Consider the following 26,328-nt stretch of genomic DNA (forward strand, 5'->3'; position numbering starts at 1 on the left):
CTGTCCGGGAGGATCCCACATGCCGCGAAGCGGCTGGGCCCGTGGGCCATGGCCGCTGAGCCTGCGCGTCCGGAGCCTGTGCTCCGCAACGGGAGAGGCCACAGCAGTGAGAGGCCCGCGTACCGCAAAAAAACCAAAAAACAAACAAACAAACAAAAACTGCTATGTAGAATATTCAGAAAACACCAACTCAACTTTGGTTGAGTTGCTTGGTTGTTGGTTATTAGCTCAACAAATTAGCTAATAACTAGTGACAATTTTTACTCATTTAGGAATCCAAAGAACCCAAACAAGTCCAATTAAAACACGTTGAGAGGGCCTTTCCTGGTGATGCAGTGGTTAAGAATCCACCTGCCAGCGCAGGGGGCATGGGTTCAAGCCCTGGTCTGGGAAGATCCCACATGCAGTGGAGCAACTAAGCCTGTGGGCCACAACTACTGAGGCTACGCTCTAGAGCCCGCGCGCCTAGAGCCCATACTCCACAACAAAAGAAGCCACCGCAATGAGAAGCCCGTGGCGCAGCAATGAAGAGTAGCCCCTGGTCGCTGCAACTAGAGAAAAGCCTGCATGCAGCAACGAAGACCCAACACAGCCAAAAATAAATAAATAAAATTAAAAAAAAATGTTGAGAGTAAAGCACTGTTTTTGTGTATTTTTAATTATAGCACTTAAAATATTTTAAAAGCCTTTACATTTTTTTCAAAGTCTTGCAATTTAGGTGACAGTTTCTTTTGAGAGAGATCAAAAAGGAAACTGGAACTCTACGTCCTTCACACACCAAAAAGTATGTCCCAAATCCATTCTCTTCTTTCCATTTCCTTGGCTACCACCTAGTTAAAGTAGCCAACACCTCCCCCTAAATACCTCCTAACTGATCTGATCTCTCAGGTTTACCCCATCCTCCTATAACCCTTTCTCTCTACAGGCAGACGATTATCAAACCTCTCCCCTATGACAGTACCACAAAAACAGGGTCTCTTGTCTTGAACTGTTTCCCCAGCATCTAACACAGTGCCTGGTACAAAGTAAGTGCTCATGAAATATCTGATGAATGAATGAATGCTCTGAATTTACATGCTTTCTAAGGTGTTCAGAATCATTTCCTTCTGATTCCACAACTATGAAACAACTTTAAACTTATAAAAGGAAAATTAGTTAGACAAGGTTTCTTATGCAAGTAATTAATAGTATAGTTTTACATGATTCACTTTATTATGGATATATTACAACAAGACAAATAAGAGCTATTCATAATTATTTGCATATGACCAAAAATAACTCTAGGATACAGAAATATTAATAAAACAACACCTATAGAATATAAACTTTATGCAGATGTAAAGCTATGCAAATCTATTTTACCGTCTTAATAGAACTCCTTTGTTTTTCTTCCCAAACGCCACTGCTCAGCTCAAGTGTGCAATGAATATTTGCCTCTCTGTCATAGGATCCAAAAATAAGTAACCTGCAGTAGAAAATAAAACAAGGGGACTATTATACCAATTATATGTATTAAACTTTTTCTTTCTGATCATTACACTAAAAAGTAATAAATTACTCTGTTAACTGAGGAAAAAATTTAATTAAACACTTTGTATACCCTCTACTGGAAAAGTAAAGCTAAAAATTAGGTGAAATTCTAGGACAAGCTGTTATTCAGCAGCTAAATCAAAGAAATAGAAAGTAGTATCTATTCATGAGGTAAACAAATTGACCAGATATCTATACACAGTAGCAAAAGCTACAGATTTTCAAATCAGCTATAGATTTGAATTTTAAAAATAAGTTGCAGAGTGATACATATATACAGTATGATACCATATCTGTAAAAATTAAACACAAAATAGTACAATATAGTTGCAATGAACACATATACATACATGTACATCTCTACCTACTAATGTGACCTTGGGCAAATTATTTAACTTCTCTAAAACCATCTCTTCCTCTGGAAAATTCAGGCCAAAAATAAAACTTACCTCTTAGAGTTGTTGTGAGAATAAAAGACAATGCATATAAGGCATTTAGCATAGTGTCTAGCAAACAGTCAGTGCTCAATAAATGTTTATTATTTCTATTATCTTAAAAATAACTGTCAAGGAATAATTATATCACTTAATTTTACTGTTTAATATTCAGATCTAAAAAGGAAATCTTGGGTCCAATCTTGAGATGACATAAAGCAGTTTTTCTTATTGAAGGAAAAAACTGTTACCCACATGCTCAACTTCTATATTATCTATCTTCTAAGTCAGAATGTAAGTCTGCCAATGTTTTTTAGGAGTAAGTTTGAGACTATCTTTAGCATTAATCAACATTTTGACTGCTACTCTATTACTTTATCTCTACACAAAGATCATAGGGATAGGAGTGAGATAATGAAAGAAAAGTGGATAAAAGACCTTAGAGTAATAAGAGAAAATTGTGTCCTAAGGTCGGAGAACTCAAGCAAATCATGTCCATACCTCACAAACTGGCTTCATAACTTGAAAAGTCAGAATAAACTCATGGCAAAAAAAAGTTCATAAATTTAAATAATTTTTAATCTGAAAGGCAATTTAAACTTACTGCTCAATAATTTACTGCCAAGAGCATTAAGAAGATTCATAATTATAAAATACTAAGTTTAGGAAAATGAGAATTTTCATTCATCAAAGCTCTGCTGCCACCATGTGTCCAAAAGAGCAAACTACCTTAAGACCTTTACGGTCATGCAGAGAAGGCTATATACACCAGCTAGTACTCTCAAATTCTCAACAGATATTACAGGATTCAGGAATAAGAAAGCATAATGCTTGGAATCTCCCCCTGAAATCATAAGTCATTCTATATTTTTCATAACACCTTTGTTTACATTTTAAAAACGTACAACAAAAATTAACTCAAAATAAGTCACAGACCTAAATGTCTAATAAGAAAACATAAAAGCAAATCTTTGTGACCTTGGATTAGGCAATGATTTAAGATAGGACACCAAAAGCACAAGTAACAAAAGAAAAAATAGGTGAATGGGACTTCACTGAAATTAAAATTTTTGTGCTTCAAAGGATACCACCAAGTAAGCAAAAAGACAAACCACAGAATGGGAGAAAATATGTGCAAATCATGTATCTTGTAAGGACCCAGTATAACCTAATTTTAAAATGGACAAAGAAAATGAATAGACATTTCTCCAGAGAAGATATGCAAAAAGCCAATAAGCACATGAAAATATGCTCAACACCATTAGCCATCAGGAAATGCAAATCAAACCCACAATGAGATACCACTTCATACCCACTAGATGGCTAATTAAAAAAGAGACAATAACAAGTATGGGTGAGGATGTGGAGAACCTAGAATCCTCACACATTGCTGGAGGGGTTGTAAATGATGCAGCCACTTTGAAAAATATTTTGGCAGTTCCATAAAAAGTTAACATAGAGTTAACATATGACCTAGAAATTCCACTCCTAGGTAAATAATGAAGAAAAATGAAAGCATACATTCATATAAAACTTGACATGAATGTTCATAACAGCATCATTCATAATAGTCAAAAAGTGAATACAACCCTTATGTCCATCAGCTCATGAATAGGTAAATAAGACGTGGCATATACATACAATGGAATATTATTTGGCAACAAAAGGAAATGAAGTAATGATACCTGCTACAATATGGATGAACCCTGAAAACAAGCTAAGTGAAAAAAGCCAGTCACAAAAGACCACATACTGTATGAAATGTCTGGAAATGGGCAAATTTATAGAGGCAGAAAGTAGACTATTGATTACTTAAGGGCTGGGGGAGGAGGACTAGGGGGATTAGGAATTGACTGTTAATGAGTATGGAGTTTCTTCGAGAGGGACAAAAATGTTCTAAAATTAGATTGTGATGATGGCTGTAGAACCCTTTGAACATACTAAAACACACTGAATCATATACTTTAAATGGATAGATTGTAGGTATGTGAATTATATCTCAATAAAGCTGTTTAAAGAGAAAAAGAATAATGAGCGTTCATTAGGGTTATATCAAAAGTCTCAGAGATTTGTTACAAAAAGATATAATAAAAAATGCTTGCTTTATTTTTACTATGAATCAATACACTGCAATAAGATTATGTATTTCAATAAAATATAAAATGGATTTTTATCTGATGTTGAGATTTGATAACAGAAAATATTAAAAGGGTCCCTTAAAATAAATTCCAAATAAAAATCATTTAAAATATTGAAATACCACAAATATTTAACATTTAATAGTTATCATTCTTAACAATGACATTTTAAAGTACATAAAACATTAACTGCCCTATCAGATAGCCTTGATCTTTGTTTTGTGACAAATATTCCAGATACAGAAGACTTTCATTTTAAAAGCAACTGATCAACTATTAAAAGTACTTCCAAAAACACCTTTAGGTTGGGTTGTTAGGCTCTATGTTGCTTCAGATGTTTATTTCTTTTCTTAAGGATGAAAATATTTTGTCTGATTACCCTGAATTTAATTTTGCCATTGAAATAGATACTGCTTTTATTAATTCTGATTTTAGATCAACTTCTGATTCTATGTCAGAGCACGCCACAATACTCACTTCTACTCTTTACATTTCTTCTGTTAAAGTAGTTACAAAGATCTGTAGCCAATGGTGAACATTCTGGAAAAATTGAGCAAACATTACTAGAACTCTAGAAAAGCTAACAACACTACACTAAAGCATGTGTCATAAATGCCAATTTAGTAAGGATCTATTTTGCTTAGAAAACATTTCTTTAAAAAAAAGTATTATTTCTTAGGATCTGTATAAAGTATACTATGTGTATAAACTTCTTAATATTTATTTTGTTTGCAAGAATGACCCACAATTAGCAACAGACAGGGAAAAAGAGATACCTGAGACTAACTGCTTAGATTGACTGTTTCTCTCCTACAAGCACCAGATCTGGTTCCCAGGACATAATTCCTATGTTAGCGTTTCCTGAACCTACTTCTGACTTGCAATCAGTGGATTCCTTCAACTACTAATGACTCTATGTTGATTAAGATTTAATTCTTTTAGAAGAATAATAACAGTATCCCCCATTTTCCTGATTTCTTGACTGATTTGGAAAAACATATAATTTTCTAGAGAAATGCCAGAACCACTGTACCACTAGTACCAGCCAACTGGGTGAATTAAGAAGGCATTTGCTTTAGTTTACATAGAACATTTAAAACAAAAGTATCCACTTTCATTGTACATCTACAATTCAGTCTTGAGTTAAACAAAGGTTTACCATTCAAATTATATAATCACCAGAAACAAGTAGCAACAGTCACTGGTTAATACAAATTTTGAGTAAAATGAACACTCAACATATATTGAATTAGCAAGAAATGAGTACAAATAACATTTCTACTATTACTACTTCCTAAGGGAGTAGGAGTCGGTACTGCAAACAAAAAAGGCAAGAAAATTGCCTTTAGACATCTGTCTCTGGAAAGAGCTACTAGCTCTATAAAAGTTCTTTCCAATTTCAAAATGTTTATTTTTTTTAAAGGCAAAGGTATATTGAAACCTCATGTTGAGCATAAGCACAAACATCACCTATCAAGAAACAGAGAGAATTTATGACTCAGGACGAAACCACTGAGAAAAGGAAAGGAAGTCCCTGTGCACCCTTCTATAAGAAAGTCATTTTTATAATCAAAAGTGAAAACCAAAAATCTTTTTTTCTTTTTTTGGATGATTAAACTTAATTTGAAAGGAGAATCTCACACCTGAAGGGAGTCAAATATCAGCTCAAGGGTTGTGAAAAGAATCAAACTTGGCTGACCTCCTATATATGCTTACCTCTGGTCTATACTCCTCCCCCTTGGAAATTATCCCCACCCAGGACTTAACTCTCCCTGTCTATGACGAAGACCTCCAAACCTAATGTCCAGTCCGTCTTTCTCCTTCTCCTTGTCTAAACCGTCAAGTTTGCAGAACACTTCTACAAGGAAATCTAACCATGCCCTACTACTTAAGACATATAAAGTCGGGCTTCCCTGGTGGCGCAGTGGTTGAGAGTCCGCCTGCCGATGCAGGGGACACGGGTTCGTGCCCCGGTCCGGGAGGATCCCACATGCCGCGGAGCGGCTGGGCCCGTGAGCCATGGCCGCTGGGCCTGCGGGTCCGGAGCCTGTGCCCCGCAACGGAAGAGGCCACAGCAGTGAGAGGCCCGCGTACTGCAAAAAAAAAACAAGCACCTCTATTTCCACCACTGGTCCTGAAAGGGAGAAGCTTTGTCTTGATCTTTATATGTCTAATATTAGAAAATAATCAATACTTGATGAGCAAATCAAACTCAATGAGATCATAATTCTCCTAGACTCAAATCCTTAACATTCCTTTGCCTCTTCCACCTATAGCCATCCACATATTCAGTCACTAACTAAACCCTATCCTAGTTATACCAGTTATCCCTTCCTGTTTCTACTAATACACGTCTTTCAAGAACTTACTTCCTCACCTTTAACCTAAATACCTCTTAATTTGTCTCTGGTTCTTCAATTTCTCTTTCTATGCAATCCATATATAAACAGCAATTTCTGAAAACAGTGTATCTTAATATTACCTTCAGACATCTTCAATAAATTCATTAGAAGAACTAATTGACCATCATGGAATAATGGTGCAAAGAGAGGGAAAATTCAGATTTTTGAATTTTTATTTTGAATTCTTATTTTTGAATTTTTATTTTGAATTCTTATTTTTCTGACCACAGTTCATTTTACAGTTCACTTTTGTTGAAAGTATCATATATAAGTATATAGCATGCCAACATTGCACTTAAACATTTTGGAGTTTGGCATTTTAAAACATAGTGATGGCTTTATGTCATCTGGGTTCATACTTAATTTCTTAAATTCTTTTACAATTCAGACATCAGAAGACTTAAAACAGCTGTTTTACTGTATGAAATAGCAGTAGAGGTATACAGGCATACCCTCGTTTTATTGTGCCTTCCTTTGTTGTTGTTGTTGTTGTTGTTTGCGGTACGCGGGCCTCTCACTGTTGTGGCCTCTCCCGTTGCAGAGCACAGGCTCTGGACGTGCAGGCTCAGCGGCCATGGCTCACGGGCCCAGCCGCTCCGCAGCATGTGGGATCTTCCCGGACCGGGGCACGAACCCGTGTCCCCTGCATCGGCAGGCGGACTCTCAACCACTGCGCCACCAGGGAAGCCCATGTTGCTCTGTTTTACTATAGTTTGTAGATATTGCATTTTTTACAAATTGAGGGTTTGTGACAACCCTGCATCGAGCAAGTCTATCAGCACCATTCTTCCAACAGCATTTGCTCACTTCGTGTCTGTGCCACGTTTTGTTAATTCTCTGAGTATTTCAAACTTTTTCATTATTATTATATATGTTATGGTGATTTATGATCAGTGATCTTTGATGCTACTATTATAATTATTTTGGGGCACCACGAATCATTCCCATGTAAGATGGCAAACTCAACTGATTTTTGAAATGACAACAAAGGATTTAGACTATTACATAAACTTAGTTGATAAAGCAGTGGCAGGATTTGAGAGGACTGACTCCAATTTTGAAAAAAGTTCTGCTGTGGGTAAAATGCTATCAAGCAGCACTGCATGCTACAGAGAAATCATCTGTGAAAGGAAAAGTCAATCAATGCAGCAAACTTCTCTGTTGTCTTACTGTAAGAAATTACCACAGCCACCCCAACCTTCAGCAACCACCACCCTGATCAGTCGCAGCAGCCATCAATATCGAGGCAAGATTATCCACAAGCAAAAAGATTTTATGATTCACTGAAGTCTCAGATGATGGTTAGCAATAAAGTAATTTGCAATTAAGGTATGTACAGTTTTTTAGACTTAATACTATCACACAATAGACTATAGTATAGTGTAAATATAACTTTTATATGTACTGGGAAAGCAAAAAATTCATGTCATTCGCTTTATTGTCATATTCACTTTATTGTGGTGTTCTGGAGCTATGCCTGTACAATTACAAAAGAAACAATACTATTTTCCAACACAGTAATCTTAGGAAAGAGGAGGTGAGGAAAGAATACCTACATAAACCCAGGACAAATGAACTCTAAATTTGGAATCTTCTGAAAAGTCTTCTTCTAGTCAAAAGCAACCTTGACAGACCTTTATGATTATAGATCTATATAGCTTTAAAAACCACTAGGAGTAATATTCAGCAACAGCTCCAAGTAATTCGTTCTGAGTGGAAGTTTTCCCTTACACAAATTTAAATGTCTCATGTTTGAGCTAATTTCCTTTTATCTCTCCTCCATGAAGGAAACAACTTCAGCCTTTATCTTAGTGATGCTTCATTACTAATGTACATTTCTACATCCCAAGATCTTCTTGAAAAGGTAATTTTTAAAAAAATAGAATGACTTGCCTTCAAATAAGTAAAAAAAATTTCCAAAATTTATATACTTATAATATGAAAAATTTAAGAACCAAAATTTTCTTCAACAAGTTTTAAAAGAAGGCTAAGAAGATAGAATGAGTGAAGGATTTTGAAGTCAAACAAACCTACATTCAAATTCCAGCTATGGGGTCTTGGGCAAGTAATTTATGGATCTCAGTTCTTCATCTATAAAATGGATATAATACTAATCTCATAAAGATGTTCTGAGGGCTGAAATAATGAATGCAAAGTACCTACCATATATTATATATTGCAGGTAATAAGTAAACGCTATTAGTAACAACAGACGTATTTGTAGAGTCATGCCCCCAAATATATTCAAATTTAGCTAGATATTTTCTCTTTTTAAAAAAGATAAACTGTCAAACATTAAAATAAATGCAGAGTATAAGGAACACACATTTACCAACTACTCAGGGTGGCGGGGAGTTAATATTTAGCTTTATTTACTTCAGATAAAATTTTTAAAAAAACAGTTACCACTTGAGTCAAAAATAAACAAGTGAATATAATCAAACTCAATACTAAAATAAATGGAAGACCACAAACAAATGCAACCTAGAAATATTTCTTTGGTTTTAACTTCTAAAACAGCTCATCTTGTAAACGAATTTCAAAATTCCATGTTAACAGACTTCTCTATAGAAGAACTAAACATTTCACTATATAATATGGATATAATGCTACTTAAAGTATTAATTCCTTCTACCAAATTTTTACCTTGAAGCTGCCTCACCTTATAAAAGAAACAGCTGATTTTATTTCAAAATAGTTTAATCACATAATTAAATCCTTTCCTTTACCTTATAAAATCAAAGTAAAAATATGTATTTCTGGTTCTAGAACGATGGCAGTGGTGGTAGCATGGTTTTGAGTCTCCCCAAATCCTCCCATAAAAGCAAAAAGAACAACCAGGAAAACAAAGGCAATACCTGTCAACAACATCTACATGAAAACCAAGTGAACAGTACTTTTGGTAATAGTGGTAAAGTGGTCACACAAACTCTCCAACAGACTGCAGTAATAAAAACTGGATAAAAAGAATTTTTAAAACACATTTAAAGACAATGTAAACCTTCCCAAAGCAGAGAGAAGCCAGAGGACAGTCTAATTTCATAAAATTGCAACAAGGAGTACAAACTGCTAGCATGGGGTTTTCATAGCTCAGGGTTATGGCTGCAGGAAAACGGTGGCATAGTTCAAGCAGCAGAAAGTTGAAGCCTTATGGGTTTCAAGAATCAGGATAGAGTGCAAAGCCTGCAGAGCCGCTAGAAATTATGGGGAGACAAAGAAATCACTGAGAGGGTAAGTCCCATCTCGGCTCAAATCCTTGGCTGATTGCTAAATAAAGAAGGAAACATTAGGGCACCAGTCTAAAAAGACAGCAGTGGGAAGACAAAGGAAGGAGAGAAATATATGCTGTTGCTGGGAAGATGGGGAGGGTGGGAAGAGTACGGAGACAAAGTTTGCAACTTGAAAATAGGCAAGTTAACTGCCCACTAGAACAGAAAATCAATCATCCTCAAAATATAAGAGAATACAGAGTTGCTACAACTCATTATCTACAATGTCCAGTTTTCAATCAAAGAAAAGAGGAAAGTATGACTGATGGTCAACAGGACAGGCAGTCAATAAAAACTGACTCCTAATGGGCCCAGATAAGACTTCAATGCAGCATTTATATATTTTTTTCAAAGAAAAAAAAATATATATACGCAAAGAACTGAAAGAACATCTTGTTCAAAGAATTAAAGAAAGCACAATAATGAGTGAAAAGATAGGTATTCTCAACAGAGAAATGATAACTGTACAAAATTGAACTTCTAGAGCTGAATAGCATAATAAATGAAATTAAAAATTGGAGATAGCAGACTGGAGATAGCAGAAGACTCAGTGAACTTGAAGACAGATTAGTATTACTCAATCCAAAGAACACAGAGAAAAAAAGAAGAGTTTAAAGAAACAAAATGAACCTCAAGGACCTATGGGGAAAATGAAACAGCCCAACATATATATAATTTGGAATCCCATAAGGAGAGGTGAAAAAGAAAGAAGCAGAAAAAATATCTGAAAAAAATAATGCCCCCAAACTTCCCAAATTTGACTGAAAACATTACTGCACATATCCAAGAAGTTCACTGAAATAGAAGCATTAAAAACAAACAAACAAAGAAAACTACCCCTAGACATAGTCAAAGGACTGAAAGCCAAAGTGAAAACTTGGAAAGCAGCTACAGAAAAATGACACATTGCACGTGGAGAGGAGCCGTAAGATTGATTGCTGACTTCTCATCAGAATATAGGATTGAAATAATTAAAGTGTTGAAGGAAAATAATTTTCAGCTTAGACGTCTATATCAGGAAAACTATCCTTCACAACTGAATGAAAAATAAATTTCCAGATAAACAAAAACAGAGAATTTATTGCCAGCAAACCTAAATAACAAGAAATGCTAAAGGAAGTTCTTGAGGCTGGAGGGACAGGATACCAGATGGTAACTTTGCTCTAAAGGAAGGAATGAAGGGCAATATAAATGTTAAATATACAGTAGATGTAAAAAAAAAATGTTTCTTTTAATTTCTTTAAAAGACATATGACTGTTTAAAGCTAAAAATAACACTACTGATGGGTTAGTAACATATATGAATGTAATATACAGGTTCCTCCCGCTATCCAAAAGTAGAGCATTCCTATGAAACTTTTTGTAAGCAAAAATGGTGTAAAGTGCAGAAGCAATTATCTTAGGACACATCTTCCTAACGGATGCACAAAATGAATCAAGATAAAGCACAGATGTTCACAGACACAGTTCAAAGCTACAACGGCTTGATGCTGGGATGCTGAATGTAGTTCCCAGAGAAGGAGCTTGGTGGTGTCACTCTCACTGCTGCTAGGGTACACAGCTACCTCTATAACAGCTTGCTGCAAAACAAAGGTTGAATGACATTTTCTCTTTTCGATTTCTGTAAAAGTAAAAATCCTCTTCAAATTTCTTTCAGTTAGCAAAAACAGGTACTAAAGTAGGTCTTTCATAAAGGTGAAGTGGCATAAAGCGAACTTTCAAAAAGCTCGGGATACCTGTATATGACGAACACTGATGATGTGGGCATAAATGGAAATATACTATTATGAGGTTCTTGTAATTTACCTTAAGTAACAATATTCTAAGTATATGGGATACATTAAAGATGCATACTCCAATTCCTAGAGCAACCATATATCCACTGTAAAACTATAGTTAGCAAGCCAATAAAGGAATTAAAATGGAATACTAAAAAATATTTGATTCACAAGACAGGAAGGATGAAAAGAAACCAAGGAGAGAAAAAAAAAACCAGATGAGACAAAAAACAAATGGCAAAATGGCAGACCTAAAAACACAACCTCATCAATAATTACATTAAGTATAAGGGAACTAAACACTCCAATGAAAAGGCAGAGATTGTTATACACATAAAAGCAAGAGCCAACTGTTTATGACATATGATACAATTTAAATATAAAGACACAAATAGATCGAAAGTAAAAGGTTGTTAAAAAAAAGATATATATCTACACACACACACACACACATATACACCATGAAAATAATAAGAAATCTGTAGATGCTATATCAATATCAGATGAAATAAATATTAAGACAAGAAATATTATGAGACAAAGAGGGACACTTCATAATGATAAAAGAGTCATTATGTCAAGAAGAAATATGAAAAAGAAATGAAACTGAGTTATTTGTAGTGAGGGGGATGGACCTAGAGTCTGTCATACAGAGTGAAGTAAGTCAGAAAGAGAAAAACAAATACCGTACGCTAACACGTATATATGGAATCTAAAAAAAAAGGTTCTGAAGAACCTAGGAACAGGACAGGAATAAAGATGCGGATGTAGAGAATGGACCTGAGGACATGGGGAGGGGGAAGGGTAAGTTGGGACGAAGTGAGAGAGTGGCATGGACTTATATATACTATCAAATGTAAAACAGATAGCTAGTGGGAAGCAACCGCATAGCACAGGGAAATCAGCTTGGTGCTTTGTGACCACCTAGAGGGGTGGGATAGGGAGGGTGGGAGGGAGATGCAAGAGGGAGGAGATATGGGGATATATGTATATGTAGAGCTGATTCACTTTGTTATACAGCAGAAACTAACACACCATTGTAAAGCAATTATACTCCAATAAAGATGTTAAAAAAAAAGAAATATGCACCTAATAACCAAATTACAAAAGAAGAGATAAATTAATAGTCATGGTTGAAGATTTAAACACACTTCATTCACGAATTGACAGAACTAGATTAAAAAAAAAAAAACCAGTAAAGAAGATCCAAATGATAGTACTGGCAGTCCTCACTTCGTGTTAACTGCATATCAGAACTGTGTCCCTGCTTTGCACTGTTCTGACATGCAAGGTTTTGGTTAACACAGTGCCAGGCTGAGTAAGGGCTGTCTGTATATATTTTTGTATAGTTTTGTGTCATAGAAGCATATTAATGCTCTACATCTGAAAAAATAGGAATCAATAAGGATAGAAAGGCAGGGGTGGGGGGAGACTGAAACTGAGAGCAAACTGAAATGAACCCAACTACATTTCAAATGAACAACATAATCACACTAAAGGGGAAAAATTATTCTAATTTATGAATACAGTATATGACCACATGCCCTCAATGGGCAGGGTAGGGGAGAACTGCAAATAAATCTTTTACTCCTTTTAGTAAGTATGTTCTCTGTTCACGTAGGGACAAAGCAATTCCAAAACTATCTGAGATGTAGTATAGGATTAAGCAAATGAGTCAAAGTGCTGATGTTATTGGGAGTCAGGGCTCAAGGGACATAAAAATACAAAAGGAGGAAGAACCAAGGTGGGGAAGAACCAAGGCAAGGAACAACCCTATGAGGATGAAATAGAATTGGAAGTATCAGGTGAACTCATGATTTCTAAATTGTGTCTATGTGTATGTATGTATATGTTTACAAGTGTCTACACATAATATGTATTTCCTAACTCTGCTCACTGAAGGGCCCTATGAATATGTGAAGTAGCAATGAACATACCCAACACCCAGATCTTGATTCCTAATATCATTCTCTACTAAAAGGAACCAGGGCTTTTTGGAAAAACAGCCGATTCTAGGACTGTGATGGGGAAGATACAAAATGAACCTGGAACAGCTTGTTATATGTACCAGAAAGTAGTGAAGACCTAAAAAAAAGAAAAAAAAGAAGAAAGAAAAGAAGGAGGAGAAGGGGCGTGGGAAGGAGGAGGGGGCGGGGGAGAAGAAGAAGAAAAGCAAAGAAAAAAATACAGAGTTATTTGAAGAGGCTCCTAGTGGTCATATATGAGATAATTTAGGCACCAAAATAATTAAGGATGGTAAAGAATTATAGCGATTGAAAAAAATAGGAATCCATGAGTCCATGCTGATGATAGATAATTATGGAATAAGGGAGAACTCTTGGTAATGAAAGAAGAATGTCAAGCGCTTTTTTGTATTTGTGTTAACATTTAAAAATTTTAAAAATGATGTATTTTTGGAACCCAGTAAAACAACACTCTAAAAGGTGCTGAGAAAATAGAGGCTTTAGAACAGTGTAAGTGTGACTCAGTGAAGAACTGACCTTAATTAGAACTTCTATCTATAATTAGGACAGACTATCCTAAATATACTGCTCTAGAGTACAGAACTCTCACACAACAGAACTTTATAGGCTTTGCCTTCACTGACTATAATCTTAAGTTTGTTTTTTAAAAAATATAACTGGTTGCTAAAACCAGGAAAAGAAAAGAGAGAAGAGAAGAGAAGGGAAAAGAGACCCATTACATTGTTCAATGTCCTTTACACAAAGATGTAGGGGACAAATCCCTCCTAGAATTTGAGGTCAGAATTTCTTTTCCCCTGAAAAACATGCACAGTTTATCAAGAAATAAAACCTAGGAACTCCATCAAGTTTCCTTTGCTGCCAGAAAACTGATCTTCTCTTCTCTACATGGTTGTTTTTGATCTAATTTATTTTCTATTTAACTGCACATAGGTATATTATTTTCTTTGCAAAATACCTAAAATCCTTTTAGAAGATGGACTATAAATTATAAATTTACAAATAATAATCTTAATATGATTGTAATACTAATGTGAAATAATTTAGTCTAATAACAATACTACAAATACAGCAATTGAGTTCTTCTGTGGTTAAAATCTAGCCTTAGTCAATGCAAAAAAAAAAGCAACTATTCAGAATGACTTTGATTTTTGGTAAATAGAACCAATTTTTATAAACAAAACTGTGTTTCCATTCTCAAGCTTTATTTTGGAAATTCAAAACTGTTATTTCATATAATTAGAAAAGAACTTCCCTTTACAGTGTGAGACCCTTTCAAATTAATAAAATTCAAATTCCAGTTCTCATAACCAAATATGCAAAAAAGAACAGTTTTGTTTAAAGATTTGTTTTCTTCTTGATAAACAAGATAATGATTATATTAAGGCATAATAATAGAAGCCATATCTACTGAAGCCTTACTACATGGTAGGCAACTGTGGTTTATTTACCTACCTCTGATCACCATTACCAGCAAGGTAGCACCCTTGTCCATTTTTACAGATATATAACTTCCCTGAGAACATATAACAGTACGAGCACATAGCTAGGATGTGACCACAGCACTTTCTAACTCAAAAGCCAGTATTATTTCCACTTCATGTTGCCTTCTAAAGCATAAAGCTTCCAGCTGTACAACTCCAGTATTTTCAGTAAACAGTTTTCTATGAATACTTCTAACTTGTTTCCTCATTGGCAAAATTCACTCTCAAACCCTTACAACTGCTAAGTTTGATAAATCTTCACACAGACTTCTGTAAGTCTGAGATTACTTCAAAATAAAGTTAAAAAAGAAAAAATCCTCACACAGAAACATTTTATTATTTCAAAATAAAGTTTAAAAAATAAAAAGAAAGAAGTCCTTGAACAGAGCCATCATTGTCTGTGGATGATGAATATGATGTTCCATTTCATGGAATTTGGGAAAAATTTATTAAAGTTACATTCTTTTTACTTGATTCAAGGTCAAGCTCTAAAAAGCTTAGAGTGGGCAGAGTCAAGATGGCGGTGTGGGAAGATGCCGAGTTAGAGTCTCCCCACAACTAGGGTGCCTGCCAGCCACTGGTGGGGGACCCTGACACCCAAGGAGATGGGAGGAACCCCCAAGTGAACTGGTAGGATGTGGGGGGGACTGAGGAGTAGGAGAAGTGGAGGTCAGACAGGATCAGACCCCCTGAGGCCAGGGAGATCAGGAGAGGCAGGTGGGAGGTGCCCTCTGGGAAGAGCAGGAGAGGAGGGCGTTTGTCCTGCCCACTCGAGCCCAGGAAGCCTGCTGGGCTCCCAGGTGAGGTCCCCCGCCCTCTGAGACCAGGGGAAGGGGGCACGCCTGGGCCCCTTCTGTTCTGTTGAGCCTAAGCTCCACCCCCCACAGCCTCCAGGGCCTTTTCCAGCCCTGGGGGTCCTAAGCATAGGCCCCGCCCACTGCCCAAACCTCGCCCTTGCTTAGGCCCCGCCCTCCACAGCTAAGGCCTCACTCTCACCCTTTTTTCCTTTCCCCTCCTCCTCTTTTTTACTATTGTGGTACTGTTGTACCTTCTGGTTGTTGGTTCATCTATATTTTTTAATATTCTTTCTAACATATCTGTTAGTTTCCTAGTCTAATTTTATTTTTTACTTTGTTATTGTTCTTTTTTTTTTGGCCACCCCTCACGTCTTGTGGGATCTTGGTTCACGAGCCGGGGGTCAGGCTGAAGCTTCTGCAGTGGGAGCTCCAAGTCCAAACCACTGGACTAACAGATCCTCAGACCCCAGGGAATATTCATCGGAGTGAGGTCTCACTGAGGTCATCATCTCAGCACCAAGATCCAGCTCTACCCAACAGGCTACAAACTCCAATGTTGGAAGCCTCAGGCCAAACAACTAGTAAAACAGGAACACAATCCCACTCATTAAAAAAAAAAAAAAAAAAGAGAGCAAAAAAATATGTCACAGATGAAGGAGCAAGGTAAAAACCTACAAGATCAAATAAATGAAGAGGAAATAGGCGATCTACCTGAAAAAGAATCCAGAGTAATGATAGTAAAGATGATCCAGAATCTCGGAGACAGAATGGAGGCCCAGACTGAGATTTCCTCATTGGCAAAATTCACTCTCAAACCCTTACAACTGCTAAGTTTGATAAATCTTCACACAGACTTCTGTAAGTCTGAGATTACTTCAAAATAAAGTTAAAAAAGAAAAAATCCTCACACAGAAACATTTTATTATTTCAAAATAAAGTTTAAAAAATAAAAAGAAAGAAGTCCTTGAACAGAGCCATCATTGTCTGTGGATGATGAATATGATGTTCCATTTCATGGAATTTGGGAAAAATTTATTAAAGTTACATTCTTTTTACTTGATTCAAGGTCAAGCTCTAAAAAGCTTAGAGTGGGCAGAGTCAAGATGGCGGTGTGGGAAGATGCCGAGTTAGAGTCTCCCCACAACTAGGGTGCCTGCCAGCCACTGGTGGGGGACCCTGACACCCAAGGAGATGGGAGGAACCCCCAAGTGAACTGGTAGGATGTGGGGGGGACTGAGGAGTAGGAGAAGTGGAGGTCAGACAGGATCAGACCCCCTGAGGCCAGGGAGATCAGGAGAGGCAGGTGGGAGGTGCCCTCTGGGAAGAGCAGGAGAGGAGGGCGTTTGTCCTGCCCACTCGAGCCCAGGAAGCCTGCTGGGCTCCCAGGTGAGGTCCCCCGCCCTCTGAGACCAGGGGAAGGGGGCACGCCTGGGCCCCTTCTGTTCTGTTGAGCCTAAGCTCCACCCCCCACAGCCTCCAGGGCCTTTTCCAGCCCTGGGGGTCCTAAGCATAGGCCCCGCCCACTGCCCAAACCTCGCCCTTGCTTAGGCCCCGCCCTCCACAGCTAAGGCCTCACTCTCACCCTTTTTTCCTTTCCCCTCCTCCTCTTTTTTACTATTGTGGTACTGTTGTACCTTCTGGTTGTTGGTTCATCTATATTTTTTAATATTCTTTCTAACATATCTGTTAGTTTCCTAGTCTAATTTTATTTTTTACTTTGTTATTGTTCTTTTTTTTTTGGCCACCCCTCACGTCTTGTGGGATCTTGGTTCACGAGCCGGGGGTCAGGCTGAAGCTTCTGCAGTGGGAGCTCCAAGTCCAAACCACTGGACTAACAGATCCTCAGACCCCAGGGAATATTCATCGGAGTGAGGTCTCACTGAGGTCATCATCTCAGCACCAAGATCCAGCTCTACCCAACAGGCTACAAACTCCAATGTTGGAAGCCTCAGGCCAAACAACTAGTAAAACAGGAACACAATCCCACTCATTAAAAAAAAAAAAAAAAAAGAGAGCAAAAAAATATGTCACAGATGAAGGAGCAAGGTAAAAACCTACAAGATCAAATAAATGAAGAGGAAATAGGCGATCTACCTGAAAAAGAATCCAGAGTAATGATAGTAAAGATGATCCAGAATCTCGGAGACAGAATGGAGGCTCAGACTGAGAAAATACAAGAAATGTTTAACAAAGATCTAGAAGAACTAAAGAACAAACAGAGATGAACAACACAATAACTGAAATGAAAAATACACTAGAAGGAATCAATTACAGGATAACTGAGGCAGAAGAACGAATAAGTGAGCTGGAAGACAAAATGGTGGAAATAACTGCCACAGAGCAGAATAAAGAAAAAAGAATGAAAAGAATTGAAGACAATCTCAGAGACCTCTGGGACAACACTAAATGCACCAACATTCGAACTATAGGGGTCCCAGGAGAAGAAGAGAAAAAGAAGGGGTCTGAGAAAATATTTGAAGAGATTATAGTCAAAAACATCCCTAACATGGGGAAGGAAATAGTCACCCAAGTCCAGGAAGCACAGAGAGTCCCATACAGGATAAACCCTATGAGAAACACACCAAGACACATGTTAATCAAACTAACAAAATTTAAATTCAAAGAAAAAATATTAAAAGCAGCAAGGGAAAAACAAAAAATAACATACAAAGGAATCCCCATAAGGTTATCAGCTGATTTTTCAGCAGAAACTATGTAGGCCAGAAGGGAGTGGCAGGATATACTTAAGGTGATGAAAGAGAAAAACCTACAACCAAGATTACCCGGCAAGAATCTCATTCAGATTCGACGGAGAAATCAAAAGCTTTTCAGACAAGCAAAAGCTAAGAGAATCCAGCACCACCAAACCAGCTTTACAACAAATGCTAAAGAAACTTCTCTAGGTGGGAAACACAAGAGAAGAAAAAGACCCACAAAAACAAACCCAAAACAATTAAGAAAATGGCAGTAGGAACATACATATTGATAATAACCTTGAATGTAAATGGATTAAATGTCCCAACCAAAAGACAGACTGGCTGAATGGATAAAAAAAACAAGACCCATGTATATGCTATCTACAAGAGACGCACTTCAGACCTAGGGACACATATAGACTGAAAGTGAAGGGATGGAAAAAGATATTCCATGCAAATGGAAATCAAAAGAAAGCTGGAGTAGCAATACTCATATCAGATAAAATAGACTTTAAAATAAAGACTGTTATAAGAGATAAGGAGGGACACTACATAATGATGAAAGGATCAATCCAAGAAGAAGATATAACAATTATAAATGTTTATGCACCCAACACAGGAGCACCTTGATACATAAGGCAAACGCTAACAACAATGAAAGGAGAAATCTACAGTAATACAATAATATGGGGGCGTTAACACCCCACTTAAACCAATGGACAGATCATCCAAACAGAAAATAAATAAGAAAACACAAGCTTTAAATGATACAATGGACCAGATAAATTTAATTGATATTTACAGAACATTCCACCCAAAAGTGGTAGAATACACTTTCTTAAGTGCACATGGAGCATTCTCCAGGATAGATCACATCTTGAGTCACAAATCAAGCCTCAGAAAATTTAAGAAAATTGAAATCGTATCAAGCATCTTTTCTGACCACAGTGCTATGAGACTGGAAATCAGTTACAGGAAAAAAACTGTAAAAAACACAAATACATGGAGGCTAAACAGTGCACTACTAACCAAGAGATCACTGAAGAAATCAGAGAAGAAATTAAAAAATACATAGAAACAAATGACAACGAAAACACAACAACCTAAAACCTATGGGACGCGGCAAAAGCAGTTCTAAGAGGGAACTTTATAGCAATTCAATCTCACCTCAAGAAACAAGAAAAATCTCAAATAAACAATCTAACCCTACACTTAAAACAACAGAGAAAGAAGAACAAAGAAAACCCAAAGTCAGTAGAAGGAAAGAAATCATAAAGATCAGATCAGAAATAAATGAAAAAGAAATGAAGGAAACAATAGCAAAGATCAACAAAACTAAAAGCTGGTTCTTTGAGAAGATAAACAAAATTGATAAACCCTTAGCCAGACCCATCAAGAAAAAAAGGGAGAGGACGCAAATCAGTAAAATTAGAAATGAAAAAGGAGAAATCACAATTGACACTGAAGAAATACAAAGGATTATAAGAGACTACTACAAACAACAATATGCCAATAAAATAGACAACCACAAAGAAATGGACAAATTCTTGGAAACGTACAATTTTCCAAGACTGAACCAGGAAGAATTAGGAAATATAAACAGACCTATCACAAGTAATAAAATCGAAACCGTGATTAAAAATCTTGCAACAAACAAAAGTCCAGGACCAGATGGCCTCACAGGCGAATTCTATCAAACATTTAGAGAAGAGCTAACACCGATCCTTCTCAAACTCTTCCAAAAAATTGCAGAGGGAGAAACACTCCCAAATTCATTCTACCAAGCCACCATCACTGATACCAAAACCAGAAAAAGACATCACAAAAAAAGAAAATTACAGACCAATATCACTGATGAACATAGATGCAAAAATCCTGAACAAAATACTAGCAAACAGAATCCAACAACACATTAAAAGGACCAGACACCATGATCAAGTGGGATTTATCCCAGGGATGCAAGGATTCTTCAATATACGCAAACCAATCAATGTGATACACCACGTTAACAAATTAAGGAATAAAAACCATATGATCATCTTAATAGATGCAGAAAAAGCTTTTGACAAAATTCAACACCCATTTATGATAAAAACTCTCCAGAAAACGGGCATAGAGGGAAACTACCTCAACATAATAAAGTCCATATATGACAAACCCAGAGCAATCATCATACTCAATGGTGAAAAACTGAAACCATGTCCACTAAGATCAGGAACAAGACAAGGATGTCCACTCTCGCCACTCTTATTCAACATAGTTTTGGAAGTCACGGCAATCAGAGAAGAAAAAGAAATAAAAGGAATCCAAATTGGAAAAGAAGAAGTAAAACTGTTACTGTTTGCAGATGACATGATACTATACATAGAAAATCCTAAAGATGCTACCAGAAAACTACTAGAACTAACCAATGGATCTGGTAAGGTTGCAGGATACAAAGTTAATGCACAGAATCTCTGGCATTCCTATACACCAAGCAACGAAAAATCAGAAAGAGAAGTTAAGGAAATAATCCCATTTACCATCTCAAAAAAAAGAATAAAATACCTAGGAATAAACCTGCCTAAGGAGGTGAAAGACTTGTACTCAGAAAACTATAAAACACTGATGAAAGAAATCAAAGATGATAAAAACAGATGGAGAAATATACCATGTTCTTGGATTGGAAGAATCAATATTGTGAAAATGACTATACTACCCAAAGCAATCTACAGATTCAGTGCAATCCCTTTCAAACTACCAATGGCATTCTTCACAGAATTAGAACAAAAAAATTTTACAATTCATATGGGAACACAAAAGACCCCAAATAGCCAAAGCAATCTTGAGAAAGAAAAACAGAGTTGGAGGAATCAGGCTCCCTGACTTCAAACTATACCACAAAGCTACAGTAGTCAAGACAGTATGGTACTGGCACAAAAACAGACACATAGATCAATGGTACAGGATAGAATGCCCAGAGATAAACCCATGCACATATGGTCACCTAATTTATGACAAAGGAGGCAAGAGCATACAATGGAGAAAAGACAGCCTCTTCCATATGTGGTGCTGGGAAAACTGAACAGCTACATGTGAAAGAATGAAATTAGAACACTACCTAACACCATACACAAAAATAAACTCCAAAGGGATTAAAGACCTAAATGAAAGACTAGACACTATAAAATTCTTAGAGGAAAACACAGGAAAAACACTCTTTGACATAAAATACGGCAGGATCTTCTCTGACCCACTTTTCACAGTAACGGAAATAAAAATAAAAATAAACAAATGGGACTTAATTAAACTTAAAAGCTTTTGCACAGCAAAGGAAACCATAAACAAGACAAAAAGACAACCCTCAGAATGGGAGAAAATATTTGCAAATGAAACAACACACAAAGGATTAATCTCCAAAATATACAAACAGCTTATGGAGCTCAATATCAAAAAAACAAACAATCCAATTAAAAAATAGGCAGAAGACCTAAATAGACATTTTACCAAGGAAGACATACAGATGGCCAAGAGGCACATGAAAAGCTGCTCAACATCACTAATTATTAGAGAAATGCAAATCAGAACTACAATAAGGTATCACCTCACTCTGGTCAGAATGGCCATTATCAAAAAATCTAGAAACAATAAATGCTGGAGAGGGTGTGGTGAAAAGGGAACCCTCCTGCACTGTTAGTGGGAATGTAAATTGATAAAACCACTATGGAAAACAGTAGGAAGATTCCTTAAAAAACTAAAAATAGAACTACCATACGAGTCAGCAATCCCACTACTGGGCATATACCCTGAGAAAACCATAGTTCAAAAAGAGTCATGTACCACAATGTTCATTGCAGCACTATTTACAATAGCCAGGACATGGAAGCAACCTCAGTGTCCATGGACAGATGAATGGATAAAGAAGATGTGGCACATATATACAGTGGAATATTAGCCATAAAAAGAAACAAAATTGAGTTATTTGTAGAGAGAAAAACTAATACCATATGCTAACGCATATATATGGAATCTAAAAAAAAAAGGTACTGATGAACCTAGTTGCAGGGCAGGAAGAAAGATGTAGATACAGAGAATGGACCTGAGGACACAGGGTAGGAGGGGGAAGCTGGGGCAAAGTGAGAGTAGCATCGACATATATACACTACCGAATGTAAAATAGTTAGCTAGTGGGAAGCAGCCGCATAGCACAGGGAGATGAGCTCGGTGCTCTGCAATGACCTAGAGGGGTGGGATAGGGAGGATGGGAGGGAGGCTCAAGAGGGAGAGGATATGGGGAAATATGTATGCATATGGCTAATTCACTCTGCTGTACAAGAGAAATTAACAAGTATTGTGAAGCAATTATACTCCAATAAAGATCTATTAAAAAAATAAAAAGCTTAAAAAATAAACATTTATAAGAATGTTAAGCTAAAACTATAACAACACTAAGTGATCCCTATGACATTATAACAACCTGGACATGTTTAAATAGTGCTCGCTCAAGCAGGAGAAATGTGAATATGTATGCCTAAAGGCTAAGAACTCAAGAAACTTCAACTTGTGACAGTAAGCTAATTCAAAACAACGATATATACATACAAGTGGTCTACGGAAATGTTCTAATCTTAATTGGTTTATGTGCTCTTAAAAATTTGATCATTCTAAAACTTTCCTCTATTTGTTTCAAATCTTCTCATATCACTAAGTGAAATTGTCACGGTAAAAATATCTCAAGAGGTCTTAAGCCTTAAATTTCCAAAATTGAAATAAATGATAAGCATTTTTTTGTCCTTCCTCCAAAAAATGGGGCACTGTTATTTGTTCTTCCATTTTCTCTAGAGAGTCACTTTCTTTCTGTTTTAGAGATTACAATAAACCCCACAAGATGAATTTATATTCAGAAGCAGGAAAAATGAAAATACTTAGATTACAGTAGTATCTCCTCTTTAGTTTGAATCTTACAAATTTGTAATCTATATGAATTGAGAGTTCTTTTTTTTCAGATGTTCAGAAGAAAAACAACAATGTAAGAAAGATTTTAATAAGAATATGAGAATAAAAAAGCAGGAATGAGTTAAAATAGTAATTAGTAATTTATTCTCTCCTTCATTAACAATTTTAAGTAATCCTTAAACTGTGTGAATAACACATAGCACCACAACACTAAGTAACTTTACATGGTTGGGTTTATAAAGATAGTGACTAAAACACTATTGAGATAGTGTGCGTGTTCCCAAGATTAAGCTGCCACCTGGGGAAAGGTGCTGGCCTACAAGGACTAACATTAAGAACATGAACTACTGTCCATGCTTTCTCCTTCAACTCTCCAGAAATACTGGTCTCTATTTTTAAATTTTTTGACAAGGTGATACAGTCACAAAAATCAAACAGTATAAAAAAGGTTATAGTGAAAAATTTGGCTCTCACCTTCACCCCTGTCCATCATCATTAACCCAGTTCCCTCAACCTTTTCCCCATAAAAATTTATATTGGTTTCTTATATATTCTTTCAGAGATTCATTATACAGTTCCTTATTAAAATAAAATAGGATACTTATACTCCACAAATTGTAATGTTTTTCTTTGTATTATTTATCTCAATTCAACATGACCTAAATAATGCCCGACTACACTCTCTCAATGCCTTCATGCAGTCTTGGGTTCAAGGCTGACCCAAGGTTTTAAGTGAGCAGTATCTCAAATAAAGCAAGAGAATGGTGAGCAAAGGAGATAACAATAGCTAGTGGTTAAAAAGCCGCAAACAACAGACATATAATTAATCCATAATCCATCAGCAACACCAAGACAAAAGAACTAGTTTTTTAAAGTTCTTAGCACAGTACCTATTACACATCATATACACTGCATTAAATATCTGTTCAATGAATCAATCAATGAATCTTCTTCAAGGCTATCTTTGCAAGTTTGGGGATGGGCGGGTGAATAGGTAGGTACGAATTAACAACAGGAGAGTCAAGAAATTTTGTACAAAGCTGCCTTTCAAATGTTTAGAAGTTGCTATGATTATTTTGGAAAAGGTAATCCAATGGTATGATTTTGATGCCTGTGAATCTATAAGAAAATTCACTGAAAGAAAGTATCAGTCTAAAATTCCTCAGACACAGGCCACTAGAAAAACATCCTTCCAAATGATAGTATGACAAGCCCAAATTATAATTAGATATTTAATGCTTATGCTTACCATAGTGTATTGGCTTAGCTACTTCAAATTCAGACTTATGTAGAGCCGTATTTTTATTGTATATATCATTTTACTGTACATTGCAGTCCCTTTTATAAAATTTACAGCATATTCAGTCTTTCTTTGATAAAAGAATTCCCTTTAAACTAGACTTTCTGACATAATCGTACACAATACTGATTCACTCCAAGACTTAAAAAAAATATTTAGCATATTATTAGTATACTCAAAATTAACCTATTAGCAAGGATACAGATATATTTGGTATAAAATAAAACCTCTGGATTCAAGCACTTTTTTTTTATTATGGGCTGAAAATAAAAATAGAGTGATTAAGCATCAAATAAGTGGTCACAGAAATGTAGCATAAGGATACTATATTTGTAGTTGGACTGATCAGGAGACACAGTAAGGAGGCAGCTTTTTTTTTTTTTTTGCGGTATGTGGGCCTCTCGCTGTTGTGGCCTCTCCCGCGGCGGGGCACAGGCTCCGGACACGCAGGCTCAGTGGCCATGGCTCACGGGCCGAGCCGCTCCGCGGCATGTGGGATCCTCCCGGACCGGGGCACGAACCCGCGTCCCCTGCATCGGCAGGCGGGCTCTCAACCACTGCGCCACCAGGGAAGCCCCAGGAGGCAGCTTTTAAGGTGAAGCAAGAAAGGCTAGTCTCAAAGAACAGAAGATGGGGTAGGGCCTTCAGCCAGGAAAATAGTGGAGAGTCAACACAGGAGCTTGGTACGTTAAAATATCTAAGGCAGGGAATGGCAAACTATGGTCCATGGGCCAAATCCAGTCCACTGCTTGTTTTTATACAGCCTGTGGGCTACCAATGGTTTTCACATTTTTAAATGGCTGAAAAAAACAAATCAAAAGAACTTTATGACACATAAAAATTATAAAATTCATATAATAAAGTTTTATGGGCACACAGCCATGCCATGTCCATTCATTTACCTGTTGTCTATCTATGACTGCTTTCACACTACAAGGCAGAGTTCAGTAGTTGCAAAAGAAACCATGTGAATCACAAAGCCTAAAATATTTACTATCTGGCCCTTTAGAGAAAAAGTTTGCCAACCTCTTCTCTTAGGAAGGCCTATGTGGCTGAAGCACTGTGAGTGAGGGGCTGGGTGGAGAAAGAAACTAGAGAGGTAAAGAGGGGCATGCAAGCCATGAAAAAGATTTGGGTCTATATTCTAAGAGGAATGGGGAAGCCATTAGAGAATTTTAAGTAGGAAAGTGACAATCAGATATGCATTTTGAAAAGCTCTTTCTGGTTGTCATAATGGTAACCCGTGTTAGGAGATAAGTAAGAAGTCTAATGTAGTAAGTAAGTCAAGCAAAGTATGAACACAGCTTAGACTATGGGGCTGGAAAAATAAAGAGGCTGGGCAAGATTATTTCTGAGATTCCCTTCCAGCTCTAAAATTTTAAGAATCACAGGAGTTTACAAGTCTGGTTTTGCAACTTTCCAGGGTATTTCCAATGATCAAAAACAGTTCTCAAAACTGTTATGCTATGAACAGCTTTCTAATAGGTAGTAAGAAATATGCCAACAGAGCATTATGTATCTGAAAAGTTTGGAAATTACTGCAGGATAAATGATGACCCCCGCCATTAGAATGCTTTCTAAAA

General features: G+C 36.6%; 1 protein-coding gene across 1 annotated transcript in view; it reads right to left on the reverse strand.

Annotated features, from left to right (window-relative positions):
- Nucleotides 1-26,328, reverse strand: part of PDZD8 (PDZ domain containing 8) — a 91,740-nt gene that overhangs the window by 39,159 nt on the left and 26,253 nt on the right. Inside the window, exon 3 of the mRNA XM_024121344.3 lies at nt 1,363-1,465. Within this exon, the coding sequence (XP_023977112.1) occupies nt 1,363-1,465 (103 nt within the window). The remainder of the gene's footprint in view (nt 1-1,362; nt 1,466-26,328) is intronic.

The sequence above is a fragment of the Physeter macrocephalus genome, chromosome 20 (genome assembly GCF_002837175.3).
Source record: "Physeter macrocephalus isolate SW-GA chromosome 20, ASM283717v5, whole genome shotgun sequence".
Taxonomy (NCBI): Eukaryota; Metazoa; Chordata; class Mammalia; order Artiodactyla; family Physeteridae; genus Physeter; species Physeter macrocephalus.